The sequence below is a fragment of the Myxocyprinus asiaticus genome, chromosome 3 (assembly GCF_019703515.2).
Source record: "Myxocyprinus asiaticus isolate MX2 ecotype Aquarium Trade chromosome 3, UBuf_Myxa_2, whole genome shotgun sequence".
In the NCBI taxonomy this organism is placed as follows: Eukaryota; Metazoa; Chordata; class Actinopteri; order Cypriniformes; family Catostomidae; genus Myxocyprinus; species Myxocyprinus asiaticus.
Window position 1 is genome coordinate 60,458,391 of NC_059346.1, and position 17,978 is coordinate 60,476,368.

At 39.6% G+C, this 17,978-nt stretch overlaps 1 protein-coding gene across 5 annotated transcripts in view; it reads left to right on the plus strand.

Moving 5' to 3' along the window:
• Positions 1-17,978, plus strand: part of LOC127426121 (zinc finger and BTB domain-containing protein 20-like) — a 134,717-nt gene that overhangs the window by 112,514 nt on the left and 4,225 nt on the right. For 4 of the 5 annotated variants that reach the window (XM_051672682.1, XM_051672692.1, XM_051672674.1 and 1 more), the window contains one exon: positions 6,553-7,088. In XM_051672682.1, coding sequence (XP_051528642.1) covers positions 6,553-7,088 — 536 coding nt within the window. The other variant, XR_007894743.1, reaches the window with a different exon arrangement.

The following is a 17,978-nucleotide window of genomic DNA, read 5'->3' on the forward strand; positions in this document are numbered from 1 at the left end:
GGAGTGTAAACCGCCTTGATGGTTGATGTACGCTACCGTTGCCGTGTTGTCCATCTGGACCAACACGTGCTTGCCCTGGATCAACGGCCGGAACCTCTGCAGGGCGAGCAGTACTGCCAACAACTCGAGGCAGTTGATGTGCCAACGCAGCTGCAGGCCTGTCCAGGAGCCGGCGGCTGTGTGCCCGTAGCATACGGCACCCCAGCCCGTCTTGGAGGCGTCTGTCGTAACCACGACGCACCTGGAGACCTGCTCTAGGGGAACCCCTGCCTGTAGAAATGCTAGGTCGTTCCAAGGGCTGAAGAGGTGGCGACAGATCGGCGTGAGGACCACGTGATGTGTCCCGCGGCGCCATGCCCATCTCAGGACTCGAGTCTGAAGCCAGTGCTGAAGCGGTCTCATATGCATCAACCCGAGCGGTGTGGCAACCGCAGAGGAAGCCATATGCCCCAGGAGCCTCTGAAAAAGTTTCAGTGGAACCACAGTCAGTGGCACTGACTGTGCGCGCTCGTTTATGAGGTGTGCCATCATCGAGACTGAGTCCAACTCCAAGCTGAGAAAAGAGATGCTCTGAACCGGGGAGAGCTTGCTCTTTTCCCAGTTGACCCGAAGCCCTAGACGGCTGAGGTGCCTGAGCACCAGGTCCCTGTGTGCACACAGTAACTCTTGAGAGTGAGCTAGGATCAGCCAGTCGTCGAGGTAGTTGAGTATGCGGACACCCACTTCCCTTAGCGGGGCAAGGGCTGCCTCTGCGACCTTCGTGAAGACGCGAGGGGACAAGGACAGGCTGAAGGGGAGGACCTTGTACTGGTACGCCCGGCCCTCAAAAGCAAACCGCAGGAAGGGTCTGTGTCGAGGTAAAACCGAGACGTGGAAGTACGCGTCCTTCAGGTCTACCACCGCGAACCAATCTTGATGCCAGATGCTCGCTAAAATGCGTTTTTGCATCAGCATCTTGAACGGGAGTCTGTGCAAGACCCGGTTCAGAACTTGCAGGTCCAAGATTGACCGCAACCCACTGCCTTTCTTCGGTACGATGAAGGGCTGTAAAACCCTTTCTTCATCTCGGATGGAGGGACAGGCTCTATCGTGCCCTTGCGCAGAAGGGTCGCGATCTCCACACACAAGATAGCGGCGTTCTTGCCCTTCACCGAGGTGAAGCAGACACCGCTGAACCTGGGCGGGCGCCTGGCAAACTGAATCGCGTAGCCGAGTCAGATGGTCCGGGTCAGCCACCGTGATGGGTTGGAAAGCGCAAGCCATGCGTCCAAACTCCGGGCGAGGGGGACCATGAGGATAATCATGTCGGATGTACCGGCGGGTGGGGCTTCGCAGCGGGGCAGAGCCTGAGGCGCCACATCGCGGGGTCTCGAGCCCCGTGGCCGTGCTGAGTCCAGGGACATTGAAGCACTTACCTGGCTCCTGATACCCACCATAAGATTGGTCGAGGAGGGGGGAGGAGGAACATCATCCCCGCAGTCTGTCAGAGCCAACCCGGTGTGGGCATGTTTGTGCCACAGCTGGGCACGCAGGGGCGGGGGGTCCACCGCTGGAGCGCCAAACCTGCGAAAATGGGATGGTGGACGGCAGTTGTGACGACGGCCGTGCACACCTGACATGTGACCCAGAGAACAAGGAAACCACTCTTTTGTTGAAGTTTTGGGTACCGCAGCCTCTTGGGCATGCGGCAAAAAATGAAACAAAAGATTCTCCTCCCGGCCCTTCACTGGTGAATGGAGTGGTCTGTCTACCAGCTCCGTTGAAGCGGATCTCCTCATCCCTGGGTCGCCCATCTCAGGGGCGCTTCGAAGCCTTCCTAGGTTTCTTGGCGGCCGGCAGTGAGACGGGTGGCATCTGCTTCCTGCGGTGGGCTCCACGCTGGGGCCAGGCCGTGGGGGCGGGCTGCGGTGGAGCCGGTGCTGTTGCTGCAGGAGGACGCCCTTGGCGATGAGCAGACGGGGTTCGGGGTCTTGAGCTGCGCCGGGGCAGGATGTGTTGAATGGCCTCCGTTTGCTGCTACACCGCCTTGGCTTGGTGAACTTGCTGGAGAGCCATGGCGTGCAGGGCGGAGGTGGCTTGTCCAGCGGCACCTAGCCGTCAGGGACGATGTAAACCTACAGACCCTGGACGGGAGCTTCGGGCACCCGTGCCTTATCCACCTGGGGGATCACCGAATACCCCTTGGCCGCCCCACCATCGAGGGTGGTGAGAGCAAGGGAGCTGAAAGATCGGGATCAGGCAGTAAAAGGTACCCCCACGATCTTGTCAGCTCCTCATGCACTTCCGGGAAGAAAGGGCAGGGCGCGGCCGTGAGTGGCACTCTGGGCCCAGGACCCAATCATCGAGCCGCGAGGGTTCAGGGGAGAGTGGAGGGTTCCACTCTAGCCCAACACTCGCAGCTGCCTGGGAAAGCATATCCGTCATCTCCGCATCGGCCTGAGACTGGGCGACCACACCCGAAGGAGGGAGCCCAGCCGAGGCATACGCGTCAGAGTGGAAGAGCCCGCTCTCCGATGCTGCGTTCGATAACTCATCGTCTTCCCAGGCTCCGAATAAGAGGTCGAACTCACCGTGAGATGAGCCGCCGGTCTCATCCGAGAGCCCGACCAGGGCAAGCGAGCGTGCTGGGGAATGAGAGGTCCGTGGGGGTTTACCCGGCGGAGGTGCTCCCATTGAGGTCCCCAAATCGCCCCCAGTGCTAACCGGCATGGCCTCATACCTGTAGGTAGAAGGACCGAGGCGCAGAGCCGCTGGGGTGGCTTGCTTTCTTACGAATGCAAGCCGCGACTGCAGTGTTGCCATGGTCATGTTCTCGCAATGAGGACAAGACCCATCCACGAACGATGTCTCCGCGCGGGCAACACCCAGACATGTAAGACAGCGATCGTGGCCATCAGAAGCAGAAGGAGAGATAACGACCACAACCAGGCATAACACACAAACGGAAAGGCTTCTTTAAAAATACGATCCGTGTGTGCCGCTCTTTTAGAATGAAAATATACTCTTTTTAAATATACTCTTTTTGTTAATCTGCCGAAGCGCCCAGGGGCGTTCTCTGCACTCCACGGGTGCAGAGGGGGAGAAGCCGCTGAAATGTGCCGTAAAATCCAACAAATTAGTTGAATGAAATCGCGGATGAATTCAGCTTCAATGAATAGAACCGCTCGGCTCCGAAGAGAAAATCTGAATGAGTGGTTGCATACCAGCTCCTTTTATACCCCTATGTTCGGGGGAGTGGCATGCAAATTCCACTGGCCAATTCCTATTGGCCTTTTTTCAAAGATCAGAGGTGTTTAGGGCTCCCAAGAGTGACCCCTAGTGTCACTACATCGACACAAAGTCGAGTGAGTGACAGATAGGGAACATAACACTCTTTGTTTGAGTCAGGATTTATAATTCATGCAAAGTATACATTAAAAATTCAAATTATTCACAGTGACTTGAATGCACTTTTTTTTTTTTTTTTGTAGGGCAATGGTATAAATGGTATAAAATGGTAAAAATGGTATGGTTTCAAAAACGGATGAAACCAACTTGAATACAAAGATAACATTTCTAAGAAATTGACACATGCGTTGTTTATTGGATTTTCATCATCTTGGACATTTTTATTTGTCATTGACCAATATATTAAACTAAACATGAATTTGTAATGGTATGATAACCACCTTATGTTATGATTTCATAGCTCAAAATCTGTCGGCAACAGCCCCATCTGTCAGAAATCAGTGAAATAACATCTAATCCAATTACTAACATTGACTGGAACATTCTGTTAGACTACATGTGTGCAAATAATAAATAAATAAACCTTGCACACATGAAAAATAGTTGGTGCATGCATAAGACAAAAGCTATATAAAGACAAAAGAAAAAATCTCGCACACTTCCATAATTTATTGTAACATTTCGGTCGCACAAACTTTATGGGTACAAAAAGCAAATGTGTTCTTAGTGAGAAGAGGAACATGTGCATGCCATTTCAAGACTGTGGCTCAAAATTTCAAATTAGCGTTACTAAGTAACCACAGCACTAATTAATTCTATAATTGAGATTAATAAATTTAGCAACATAAATAACCTGCGTGAGAAATGCAACTTTGAACTTTTCACCATGAACTCAAAAAGTTTAAAAAAGGAAGAATGAGAGTGACAATTTTCTAACAATTCTGTCATTTTTGTCCATTCAAATTTTCCACAGTTTAATCATGGAAAAAGGTTTTTTAATTAATGTGAACATTTTGAAATTTGTAATTATAAACACCAAAAAGTGGAAAATCCTAAACACAGCCGCCATGGGTCCAAGAGGCAAATTTGTTCTTCATGAGAAGAGGTACATGTGTGTGAAATTTTAGGTCTGTTGCTCAAATGATCAGAGCTTTAATATACTGTAATTTTATTATACTATACCCATTGCTAAGCAACCACAGTGTCAATCAATAATTATTAAAATTAGCCTAATAAATTAACTGCAAGCTAAATTTGGTAAAATTTCACCATACAATGCTGAAGGTATAATTATTTTAAAAAGTAATAATAATAAAAAAAGATAAGTAAAAAGAAGAACATTTACAAAAAGCAAAAGGGCTGCTACAGCTATGATGTATGTATGTATCTCTAATTACATAAAAAAAATTAAAAAAAGATCTGCTATATTAGTTTTAAACTGGTCGGTTGTGACCTAACATAAAAATTGGTCACAGGTCTGTTCTGATAGGGCTGGGGACAGCAGAAAAAAAAAAAAAAAAAAAAAAAAAAAACATTTATAAAATTCAACTAAACAAATAATTGTGCATAGTTAGGATCACAAAATAAATAGGCCATGTTAATAATTTTGCTATGATATTTATTGGCCCTATGAAGTTCATGGTAATATTAAAGGAATGGTTCACCTAAAAAATGCTAATTGTCATTATTTACATTATTAAATATCATTATTGTTCCAAACCTGTATGACTTTATTACTTCTGTAGAACACAAAAAGATTTTTGGCAGAATATTAGGAACAGTCTTAGTCATCTTTCACTTTCATTGTATCTTTTTTGCCATACAGTAAAAGTGAATGGTCTCAGGGGCGGGGCTAGAAGGGTGGCATGGGGTGGCAGATGCCACCCTAAAAATGAGCTTTGCCATCCCACTTGCCAACCCAACTCGGAACTCGCTCGCGTCCTTGAGACTGTGCACGACGGCTTAACCTGTCCGTGTCGCGCATGGTCCATAACAACATTCCACTCGTGTCTGAGAATGTCATATGTGTTTGGAACAGTATGAGGTCAATGATGAAATAATTTTCATTTTTGGATGAACTAACTTTTTTTTTTTTTTTTTAATTGTTCATCAAAATCATACAATTTTATTGATTTCTTTTTGTTTTGTTTTTTTTTTTTTACCTTTTTTGGTACTGTGTTGGATTGCCACTTGCTGTCCTATGTAAAATCTGGATTTTAAGGCAACATCACTTTAGAACCACTGTGCTGTATGACACTCGAGATGACTTAAACAGCTAAAAATCAAGATGTAGGCCTATACAATATAAACTGATATTTTCGGAAACTTTTAAAATAATGAAATTAATCATGATTAAGTATTTTAATTAGGGCTGATGATTTAACGCGTTAAAAAAAATTTACGCATTTAATCATGTCCCTGGACTGTAATAAGGAATATTCCTTCCATATGAGCAGTTCAAGCATGGAGTACCACCTGTTTTCTCCAGGGGGCAGAAAGCGAAACTCGCTGTATAGGCAACGCGCGTCTTATACAGACAGAAAACAAACCGCACTTACCAAGAGCAGACAGACAACACAAGATGAGAACACGTTCTTGCGTACAAACACAGCGCAAATCCGAAGGCAGGGATCTCAAGAAGTTTCAAACTTTAACTTGACGCAGCGACCTAAAAATGGTACGTTTATGATGCGACGCAACAGAGGCGCTTCAAAAGCATCCGTCTGACGCAGGTGTACATTGATGCATCCTTAGACAAGCCCTTATAATAAACCTCGGACTGATTAACGAATTAAATTGCAAAATGTATCGCTGTGAACTATAGGCCAATGATTGGCTTATGTTCAATAATATGGAAATAAACAATATATTGCATTCTAAAGCCACTTTTTGTATTGTCTTTTTTAATGCTTCACTTGTGTGCCAAAATAATGTAATGTATTTTAATTATCTGTATTATTAATTTTTATAATATGTATGTTTTATTTATAATTATTTAAATATAACTATTTATAATTATTTAATCATTATATATTGAATTATTATTTATGAGGCTTTCTCAGCAAATATTTACGTATGCGATTCATTCGGTTGATTAATCGGCATACCATGTAATAAATTTGATTAAAAAATGTAATCGATTGACAGCCCTAATTTTAATCTATTGACACTCCTAGTTTTAGGGGGATGGGGGCCTTCAAATATTGTCTCATTTGACAATGGGGGCCTTGGAGTCAGAAAGGTTGAGAACCCCTGCTATATGATAATGGTTTATGAGGTTTTGGTATACGTTTCCTCACTAATAAGTCTGTTCTGTGCTTTCAGGTGAAAAACCGCACCAGTGCAGTATCTGCTGGCGTTCATTCTCGCTGAAGGATTATCTTATCAAACACATGGTTACGCACACGGGCGTCCGAGCTTACCAGTGCAGCATCTGCAACAAACGCTTCACCCAGAAGAGCTCACTTAACGTCCACATGCGCTTGCACCGCGGAGAAAAGTCCTACGAGTGCTACATCTGCAAGAAGAAGTTCTCCCATAAAACCTTGCTGGAGCGCCACATGGCCCTGCACAGCACTGGAACGGGGGTCTCTGGTGTCAGTGCCACGGGAAACACCGGTGGCCCCGCATCCATCCCGGCTCCGATGGCCGTTCCAGAGCCAGGAGCAGGAGTGGTGGCTCTCGCCATGCCGGTGGGAGCGGGCGGAGCAGGGGGCGGAGTCGGAAGCACCGGAGTGGGCGTTGCTGCAGAAGCAAGTTGCCAGGAGGGGACCACCTACATGTGCTCCGTGTGCCCAGTCAAGTTTGACCAAATCGAGCACTTCAATGACCACATGCGCAAGCATGTCTCCGACGGATAAGTACAAATAAATAAAAAACTTCCGTACACATGAAAAGAATGAAATGATAAAGAAAACGGCACTAGATTTTTTTTTTTTCCTTCTTATATTGGGGCATGAAGAGTAATGAGTATAGACACTGGCACATTAAGTTTTCTAGAAAAAGAAGCATTTAATTTCTTTTTTTTTTTCTTCTTTTTTTTTTTTTTTTTTTTTTGTCCTTGCTATTCTTAAAGAATTAAAAAGATGGTGGCCTTAAGGCTGTGTAGTTGGAAAATGATCCACTGGCTGGATCCATACTACTGGCCTCTAAATACGTATGCTTTCATTAAAATACTGATTTATGTGTTGAACACTACCGAAAGGCCTGCGAAAGAACACACACACACACACACACACACACACACAAGAAAGAAAAGATTCACATGCACGGATACACTTACACACATACACAAAAACAAATACACGTACCCATGCATGCACTCACACGCACAAACTTCTTATACACCCTTATATATGGTAGAGGTATTTTGTACGTATGTGTATTTGTGCATGTGAGCGTGTGTGCACAAAAAAATTGCAGTGAATTTTTTTAACTTGTAAATCTTTTCCCATGTAGACCGTATTGGACACTATAAGCGTCCAAGCTTACTGTGGTATATATATATAAAAAAAAAAAATTACAAAAAAAAGTAATTTGGCTCTAGATTTATTCTAAAGATATGATGGTCACGTGTTTGCCTTTATCGTGCGATAGGAATAGGAGAGTTGTTCAATTTGACACTGGGTTTTTATTTATTATTATGGCAATGAGGGATGATGATGATGTTGTTGTTGTTGTAAAGGTACAAGCCAGTTTTAATAACTGTATTCAAATGGGAATTTTTGGGAGTGGTTTTGTGAACGATTATGATTATGATTTTTTTTTTTCCCCACCACACTTTTTTTTATGGTTAAGGTCAAGTTTACAAAAAAAAAAAAAAAATGTTTATAAATGACAGTATTTGAGCAAAAACTATGAACGCCGTTAAGAATTTCCAATTCGTTTCGCATACACTGCCACTAAGAAGACGACTGTTAGTTGACCTCTTCCACTTCATAACAAAATGTAATACAAAGTTCCTTTTTACTTTTGGACAATTGATTTGTTCTTTTCATATGTTCCGTGATTTTTGTTTAAAAACAAAAGAAGGCAAGGAAAATGGCAGATTTCTGTATGCAAACTGGCCCAGAACCCAAGTTAATTGCTGCTCCTCACATGCTCACTTGGAGACTGTTGTCAGCTGTAGAATCCAACGTGATGTGGATATTTCTAATATTATTATTATTATTTGTTAGTGACATGGAAATGTTAAGCTATTTAGGGCCGTTGGCTAGGTTAGATCAAAAGTGAGCTGGACAGAAATAACCTCCTAAAGGAGTAAAACTCTGTATTTCCTGTCGTTGGCGACTACTATGACTCAGCTGTTTGGGCCGGTGAGGTGATTCAAATGCACTACTCCTGTTCCTATAGCCCCACCTAGTGGCTCAAATAGCCGTCAGTGATTGTTGCCTGACGGGACGTACAGAGGGCGCTAGAGAGACAGAGAAGGAAATAGGGACACAAGGCAACAGAAACATCTACTGAACCACAATACAATAAACACGGTCATTCATTTTTAATATACCACAGATTTTCAGAGAATCTCTCCAGACAATAAGAAACATTCCCAAATGTATCACCATATAGACATTGTGTGTGTCAAGTGTTTTTTTGGAAGTGAGGAAAGAAGGTTTGTAATTTTGGTGTTCCGTCACTCAAAAGTTCTGTGTTCATATTTGGCTTTATTGTACACTTATTTTATGGATATGAAAGACTCATCTGCCGTGCAACTGCAATCTGGCAATTTTGCTCACTTATTTGAACAGAAACACCTTTGTAGTGTAGTTCAAATGATGACGAAACATACACAATCACACAATTTATTTAGACTTTTTCCTTTTTGGAATTTTGGTCAAATAAGTTGTAGGTTTTTTAAAAGAAAAACAGTGCTAATTTGCACATTTACTTCAAAATCCTGTGCTTAAACATGAATTGTTTTACTTAAGAAATGAAATTCTATGATTTTCATTTTTCCTTTTTTTTTGTTTTTTCTTTTTTTTTTTTCATTGTTTATAAAGGAAATATCTTTCTTAAAAGCTTGATAAGAAGACTGCATTTTTTTCTTGCATATATGTTGCACTGCTTAAACCAATAAGTGCACTACTGTTACCAGAGATGTTCTAGTTTTAGAGATAACCATTTTTTATTATCAAATATTTGGTTCTATAGTTCAATTGTGTTTGAGTAGGTTTGTTCCTTTTTTGATTATAGATGAAATTAAATTTCTTGGCTTTGTTATCATCACTTGCTATTGTATTTACTTTGTGCTGTTTATGCAAGCATATTTTTTTGTTTGTTTATTTATATTCAAACCATTGTGAGAACCTATGTCAGAACCTTATGATGCCACCCCCCCCCCCCCCCCATACATCCCACCAACACCCCCCAACGCTGTTAATTAATTAAAGCAAATTCTCCATTCTCTTCTCATTCATAAAGCATTCATACCCAACTAAATCAAAAAAACTTCAAAAATCAAAAAAAAAAAAAAAAAAAAAAGAATTGTAGTGTGTGCCTAAATATATGATTCATGTCTTTTAGAACAAGAACATTTCTCCGAGAGGGTCGTTGTGCAAAGCTTTTAGTGCTGTCTAGGGATCAAACACATTTGTATGTGTGTGTGTGTGTGTGTGTGTGTGTGTGTGTGTGTGTGAGCATGTGTGGTGTGCAACATGTTTGTGTGTATATTCCTCTGGTGTGTCTCAATTTGTGCGTTGTACGATTTGTGATGCCTGAACTGTAGGGCTTCCTTTGCAATATGCAGTACAGGTACAGCAACAGTGACAACATGTTATTTTACAAACTTGGGAGTGCATTTGGTAACTTTCTCAAGAACAATCATTGCTATTTTCCCTCACATAAATAACAAGAGGAAAATTATGCTATTAAGGCTCTTGCTTTAAACCTGGCTGATATGATCCAGTGTGACACAAATGACATGCCAGTGTGTGATTTCAACAAATATAGGCCTCTTCTCAACCATGCCGAATCTTCTGCAGTACACTTCTGTGCTTTGAGACCAAACATCACTTTTTACTCAACTATGCTGCAAAGCTTGGCCACAGGCTGTGATGTATCTGTCCGAGGTGTTGCCTTAGACTAGGATATGTGTTTGTTGGTCTGTTCTTCTCATTTGGAATGATTTTCAAATATTCAAATCAAGCTTTTGTCCGCTTCTTGAGAAGAATGGCTCCTGGTGCTACAGCGTAGGCCCTTGGTGTACCAAATGGTTGTGTTAAGTAGCAAAAAGTGATATGTTTTGTGTTGGTCACATTTATGAGGTTTTGATAATGGAGATTTTGGGTGGTGGTTCTGGTGGTGGTGGTTGTGTCTCTTCCATTTTTAATTGTGGCTATAGTTGATATCATCCAACATTGTTTGTGAGACCTGCCTTTATCAGCCAATCAAAGGGTGCTTTTTGTCAGAAACGGAAAATTAATAATAATGAGCATTATCTAAAGAATTACAATATCATTTAAAAAATATTCAGACAGTGTACAGTGGGGTTCAAAAGCCTGAGACCATATTGAAAATCTGGGATTCAAAATCTAGGGTATTTAAACTTGGAAATAAGCAAAGTTTTAGAATTTAAAAAAATAAATGTTGCGACATAATGTTGCACTATTAATTTGTCACTAATTAAATAACCAAATTTGTGACATTGACAATGTTAACTCTTTCGTATAAATGGTCAGATTGCCTTGCTTCCATTGAAGCGCACAAGATGCTCTTTCTCAAATCATTCTGGATAACATGGATCAACTAAGAAATTCTGAAACTTGTGTTCATTTTTCAATACATTGTTTCACTCTAATGGTTGTGCTTGATAATAAAATTTAGAATGAAATTTTTTTATTAAATTACAAAAATGCTAAACAAAAGCATTTTTAACTACTGGTCTCAAACTTTCAGACCCCAATGTATATAAAATCAATTACCGTCCATGTGGAATTTAAAAAGTTAAAAAAAAGTTACAGCAGCAAAAATTGCTATTCTCTATTCACAGGAAAATAACGTTTAATACCTGTCGGATATATCCCTAGTGGAGCGTCGGGCCAGTTAAAATGTATTTCTACACATCAAAGCTGAAGTGTGTTAAAATGGTTTCTGCCATCCCAGCTTACTAGACAGTGACAAATATTAAGGCCCAGGTATACTTCATTTTTGCATTGCCTTTGTGAGTATACACTTCTGACCACAAGCGAATATGAACACATTTGACGCATGCCCACTACAACTTCTTTGTGATACTCTTTTAGTACAGGCAATAGCAGGTGCATGCGTCAGCGACACGCACAGCCGGGGACCGCGTGCGCAGGTCAAGAAAATCTAGGCGGCGTGCGGTAAAGCCACGCTGTTGTGCTGATGACGCAATTTGCATTACACATACTGTGCGCAGAGCGATCCGCAATGTGGACACCTGAAGTATACTTTGGCCTTAAGTAAGACATTCTTAGGTGGATTTCCTCGAAAACTGTAAACACTGTCAATCTGTGGTGCTACAAATATCGCTCTGCTTGTTTTGAGCGACCCATCCAGCCCAGCACAACAACACTGACTCAACCAATAGTCTGAGTTTAGGGCAGGACTATTATGTTTAATCAATGTCAGATGGGGGAGTTCTCGAGAAAGATGTTTGAAAACAATGACCAAGTTTACATGAACTTAAGAAAACGGCTTATTCCAGGGTTTTTGCAGAAAGTAGCGTTCTAAAACGTCATGTAAACGAGAATGCCGGTTTCTTACGCTGCTTAAGGTATTAAGAGAAAGTGGTGTAAGACACATAGGTTTCTCCTTGAGAACGCAGCTTAATGTGGTCATGTAAACATAAGCAGCGTTCTAATGGGTGTTTGAAGAGTGTGCATTGCGTAAACAGACCGAATAACAAACGTCATTGAGCCAGCACAATAGAAAGAATTTAACATTTCTAGAAATACAGTGGGAAACGCACATACACTATAAACTATACCCATTTATACACACCAATGTAAAATATCGATGGTCCCTCACGTTCGCAAATATGCGCTCATATATTGAGGGAATTCCGGAGTTTTGCGTAAGAGAGAAACCCCACTATTGCAGCGCAATTCCACTGGAGATCGCGATAGAAAGTCAAGGAAACAAACAGCAACAACTTTGGAATATCTGGAAATAAAGCGGAACATGGAGAATAAACTAGCAAAGTCTTCCTCGGATGCCATGTTTTGTAATACTGCTTACTGACTGAGCTGCATGTATACAGGAGCAAAAAGTATGCCGCTTATGCAGTGCATGTAAACCAGAACGCTGCTTTCTCACAATAACTCTCTTTCTGGTGTCCATGTAAACATAGTCCTTGTTTATTTTTGCAGGTCAGATTGGAAGCGCTACTGGCGCAGAAATTACACACTTCAGCTTTAAATCTCCTAATAAGTGCTACGAAAAAGAGCTGATAGGTAGATATTACTTCCAAATGGTTTGTAAATGAATTTCAAATAACCCAAAAATGCTTACATTGGCCATCGTGGCTGTCCTTACAGATAGCCTCAATGATATTTAAATAAAGCAACCAAATGCACTATTGCTTGTAAAGGTGTTGCAATTCATTCTAGTCTAATTTACACAAGGGATATATTTTAGAGTAGGGCAGAGAAAAACCGATGGCGACAGAAATACCAACTTTGCAGTACAGTATTGGACAACTGTCTAGTAAAAGTTATGTAGGACATACATGTACCGCTACATGCGAATGTATTGTAATTTCTTTGTTCATTCTGGTATGGATTCATAACCATGCATGGAGACAGTGTCACCGAACCAACCAAGTATCAGGCTTCATTGTTAAAGTTCTATGATAGGCTTTAACATTGGACATTATTGTGACTCTATGTTTGTTCATATGTAAAAAGGAAAAACAATGGCAACAACAAAAATGGTTTATTTCACCAAGACTTTGGTTAGCCAAAATTGTGTAGTTTGTGAAAGTGTGAAAAACCTGCACGAAAATGTTTAGACACAATTCAGATGCTTAAATGTCATAGTCTGCTCACTATTCATTACATCTACTGGACACCGTTCCTGTGGGTTCTAAAAAGCACTATGGTGATCACTTCAGTGGGCTAGTTCAGATAGATGTTTTTTAATACAGTATATATTTACGGTTCGTAGACGTAGAATTAGCTCTTATTTTTGTTTCTGTTGCTGCGTAAAATGGTAATTTTAGAATACATGATAATTTTCATCAGTGTACAGTATAGCTACAGCAATCTCTAATGCTAATACAGTAAGTTTTTGTTGTAGGACTTTCAGCTACTTTTCTCCTTTTTAACAAAGGTACATTTTTTAAAACTTATTTTATAAATTTTATCTATTTCTAAATGATAGCTTGTGGGCAGAAAAGAAAGGCCTTGGAAAACACATTACCAATATTTATATAAGAGTGAATATGATTGGAATGAATATGAACAGTTAAATGATTTGTTTGATTATATGCTCTTTTTCATAACAACGTACAAAAAAATACATGTGCATCCCGAAATACTGGTTTGAGAAATTCCCACTAGATTTTAGTAATCATTCCGATTCAGACTATTTTTCCCCATCTCCCCATATACTGTACCCTTTTTAAATAACCAGATTCAAACTAACATTTCTGCATATAAATCTTTTATCTGGTAGTTTTTTCTTTGATTCTTACAAACAACTTTATCTTCTAATCTCTACACACTGGTCAATAACAATTAAAAATGACAGGATATTCTCATCAGCATCTATAATACAGTACTGTAACCAAAATATACCACCTAACACTGTACATGTGAAGTTTTGCAATGCCTCTCCTTTGTAGAAGAAAAAAAAAAAATGAAGTGCCTCTTTTTACAGCTCCAGGCTTAATAAAGCTCACAATAATACTGTTATTTTTATTCTATAATAATAATACTTTCACGAAACAGTAAAAAACCAAACAAACAAAGTATTCACTGCCTAAAATGTAACACGTACATAGTTAATTATTGACACATCCCACTATGAGGCAAGTATGCGGACTACCAGCAATAATAGAGTTACAAAATAGATCTGAAAAGAAGAAAAAAACTTGACTTGTAACATTTGAGGACCATTATTAAGTAAGGGTGTTCTTTTGTCTTTTAACCCCTGAAATCACCAAAATGTTTTAAATTAATCATTTAAAAGAAAATACATGTTTGCACATGTTTTTTATTTTATTTTATTTTAATTTTGAACTGCCTTTAGAGTTTCATGGTTAAATAAGCCACACATTGTAGACGCCCTACTTAAAATGTCTGCATTTTCAGTATGCAGCTAGTTTATTGGACCCAGGTTGTCCAAAACAATTTGTTCTTCCTATTCTATTTCCTCTTCTTCCTCTCTTCTTCTTGATTCTTTCCTGTTGTATTTGCTTGAGATGACATCTTTCCTTGCAAGGATTTTAATACTAAATGCCTTTGAGCAGTGCTTGTTATGATCAACATAATATTATGAAAACAATACTCAATAGTCATTGTTTTTTTTTCATTGATCTATAAGATTAGCCATATAAAGGAGAGAATTAACAGAAGCAGTTAAAGTGAAATTAGTACAGTCAGAGACATACAGTTTGTATCTTATTCAGTAGACAACCATATCATATGCTCAAATCCAAAGACAAAAGCATTTACTCTATGACTACAAATGGTTCTTTTTTTTTTTTTTTTTTTTCAGAAACAATAGAAAATGTTACATATATGTTCAGGACAAAGTACAATGCAGAACTGAACAAGCAAACATAGTAACAAAATATCTTTAGAAGAAGCATATATTCATGAAAGTTCAGATGCAGATACTGCAGTTTGTGTTACTAATCACACAAGGCATACTTTTAACATGATTGCTGACTACACAATTTAAAAATGACTTAAAGATGAAGTGTGTGATTTTTTTTTTTTTTTTTCGTTAAATACTTTCTCCTGTGCTAGCAGAGACAACTACAAGTAAGCCTTTCATAGATTGATTCCTCCTTAAAATGTAAACACTGACTCAGTGGCACTTTCAAAACATTGCTTTGCAGCATCTCGCCCAGCCCGACACAGCAACATTGACTCAACCAATGCATGAGTTTGGGGTAGGACTGTTTGACGGCCAGTGGAAGACAGGGGGAGTGTTTAGGAAACCTGTTTAAAACCTGTTTCGTATATTTGCAACTCCATTTGGTGATGCTGCAGAAATTACACACTTCAGCTTTAAGGGCCTGCAAGGAATTTGGACAGATGGTGTTCCTTGTACTAAGCTGTAAGGAGTCATGATGCCATCTTCCCTTATCTGTGACATGCATGTTTTGTGCTGTCGATATCCCCACAATCGCAGTCTATATAGACAGGAAGAAATCTGTCCTGTTAAAATTAAATCTCAGTTGACCGGTAACATGATGATTTTAATAGACCAATTAGAAGTATTTTCAGTTAAACGGTAAATCAGCTAAACAATCAATTCACGTAACACATTTGTTCCACTACTGTCATAATTAAGAATTCCTAAACAAAATACATTTTCCATGTGAATTACTTCTGGTTAAAAATAATTTGGTGTCACAATCGCAATGCTGGACCAAAAAGAAAAATTCTAAATGATTTATTGCTATAATTATAATTCCTATATACCACTGAAAAACTACCGCATATCAGTCCCACTATCAAAGCATGCCAAATGGTCGTTTACACATTGACTACAAATTGATGCAATACTCTAGTAGATATTAAAGGGATAGTTCACCCAAAAATTTAAATTCTCTCATTTACTCACCCTCATGCCATCCCAGATGTGTATGACTTTCTTCAGCAGAACACAAACGAACATTTTTAGAAGAATATCTTGGCTTTGTTGGTCCTTACAATGCAAGTGAATGTTGACCAGACCTTTGAAGCTCCAAAAATGACATAAAGGCCACGTAAAAGTAATCCATACGACTCCAGTGGTTTAATCCATGTCTTCAGAAGCGATATGATAGGTGTGGTTGAGAAACAGATCAAAATTTAAGTCCTTTTGTACCATACATTTCCACTTTCACTTTCACATTCTGGTCACCATTCACTTGCATTGAAAGAACCTAAAGAGCTGAAATATTCTTTTAAAAATCTTTTTTCATGTTCTGCTGTAGAAAGAAAGTCATACACATCTGGGATGGCATGAGGGTGAGTAAATGATGAGATCATTTGAATTGAATTGGCCACGCCCAACAGGATGTTGAATTGGAATGACAGGAAGTGCACTTTACACAAAGGGCATTCTAAATTCAGTTTGGTAAGGTCCACAACCCTGCTGTTACTGTTCATGGTTTCTCCTTTTAACAGTTGCCATTGGGGCAGCAAGAGTTTAACCCAGTCGATTGTTATGAAAATGATGTGGGCTTGTGTCACAGGTTTTCTGATACTTTGGTCTTTAGGACTCTAAGAGCACATGGAGAAATGTTTTCCTTTTAACAAGCTGCACAATTTGACCTCTGCATTCATTCCAACAGGCAATGTTTGTGTGAGGTAATACAAATTTGTGGACAGTTTGTTGACAAACAGAAGAGAACCTAACAATTGCTTCTGAGACTTAGGCAGACATTTCCTGATCTTCAATAACAGTACCTACTCAGTCCATGTACTGTATAGTCCTTTATGTCTGGTAGAGTACTGTAGCTACACTCTCAGTATGATTTACACATTGTAAATCTACAAGTTCATTGTCAGTACATATTTTTTCTTCCCATGCATTGCTTTTCAGTTTACAGATCCCATAGAAATAAACTTCATTGTACATACATGATGTTGTACATAATCATAATATTGTAAAGTTCAATCCTGAAGCTATCAGTCATATCTCTCTCTGTATATATAAATGTGAGTGAGTGTGTGTCTGTGTGTATATATATATAGAGAGAGAGAGAGAGAGAGAGAGAAAGTGGGGGGCAATTATTCCATGAGAGCAGTCTAATTTCATGTTCATTCACATAAATACAGATTTTTCTATGTACGTAAGAAACATTTAACAATAATACACATTGCAAATTTGAAACTTTAAAGTTAGGGACATTTATATACTGTATATTCCTTTGGCTGATGCTTTTGACAATGTGATATACAGGTATTGTGTATAGGCAAGAAGTAGATTAGTGTAACAGATAGATAATACACTTATCTCTTTAAGATTATTACATTTCTTGGAATCGTTGGTACTTCACATAGTTGCAATTAAACTAAACAGCAAGTCTAGCAGATGATAAATTATTAATTATTATGTCAATTTCTTACAATAATGTTTTGTTTTGTTGGCCATTCGATTTTAATCTGCCAAATTATTTTACTATGTTTTAACCAGTGCTGAACTGATGTATTCAACTCACAGGAAAAGCTGATAAGACAGAATAAAATCCTTCATGATGAACATTTGGTAAGCTTACTAGTATTTGATCATTCTAAACCCATTTTTTAATAGGGACTCAATTTAATAAATAATCACGGAATCATCATACCCCTAAGCACTCCTTTATATGTTTACTAAATTACTATTTTTTCACCCTCTTGTTTATTCTTTTCTGTTGAATTTTCCTGAGATGACATTTTAATGTATTTATTCATTTCCTTTACTGCTTAGCAAACATAATATGAAATGTAAAAGAATATAAAAGCGTACATTTAAAAGAAATTGTAAATTAAAGAAGAAAAGCTCTGCTAATATACTTTATTACTTTACTGTCATCAGTCAAATCTAAAGGTTTTCCAGGTTTTCATCTAGAAATGCTGCAATCC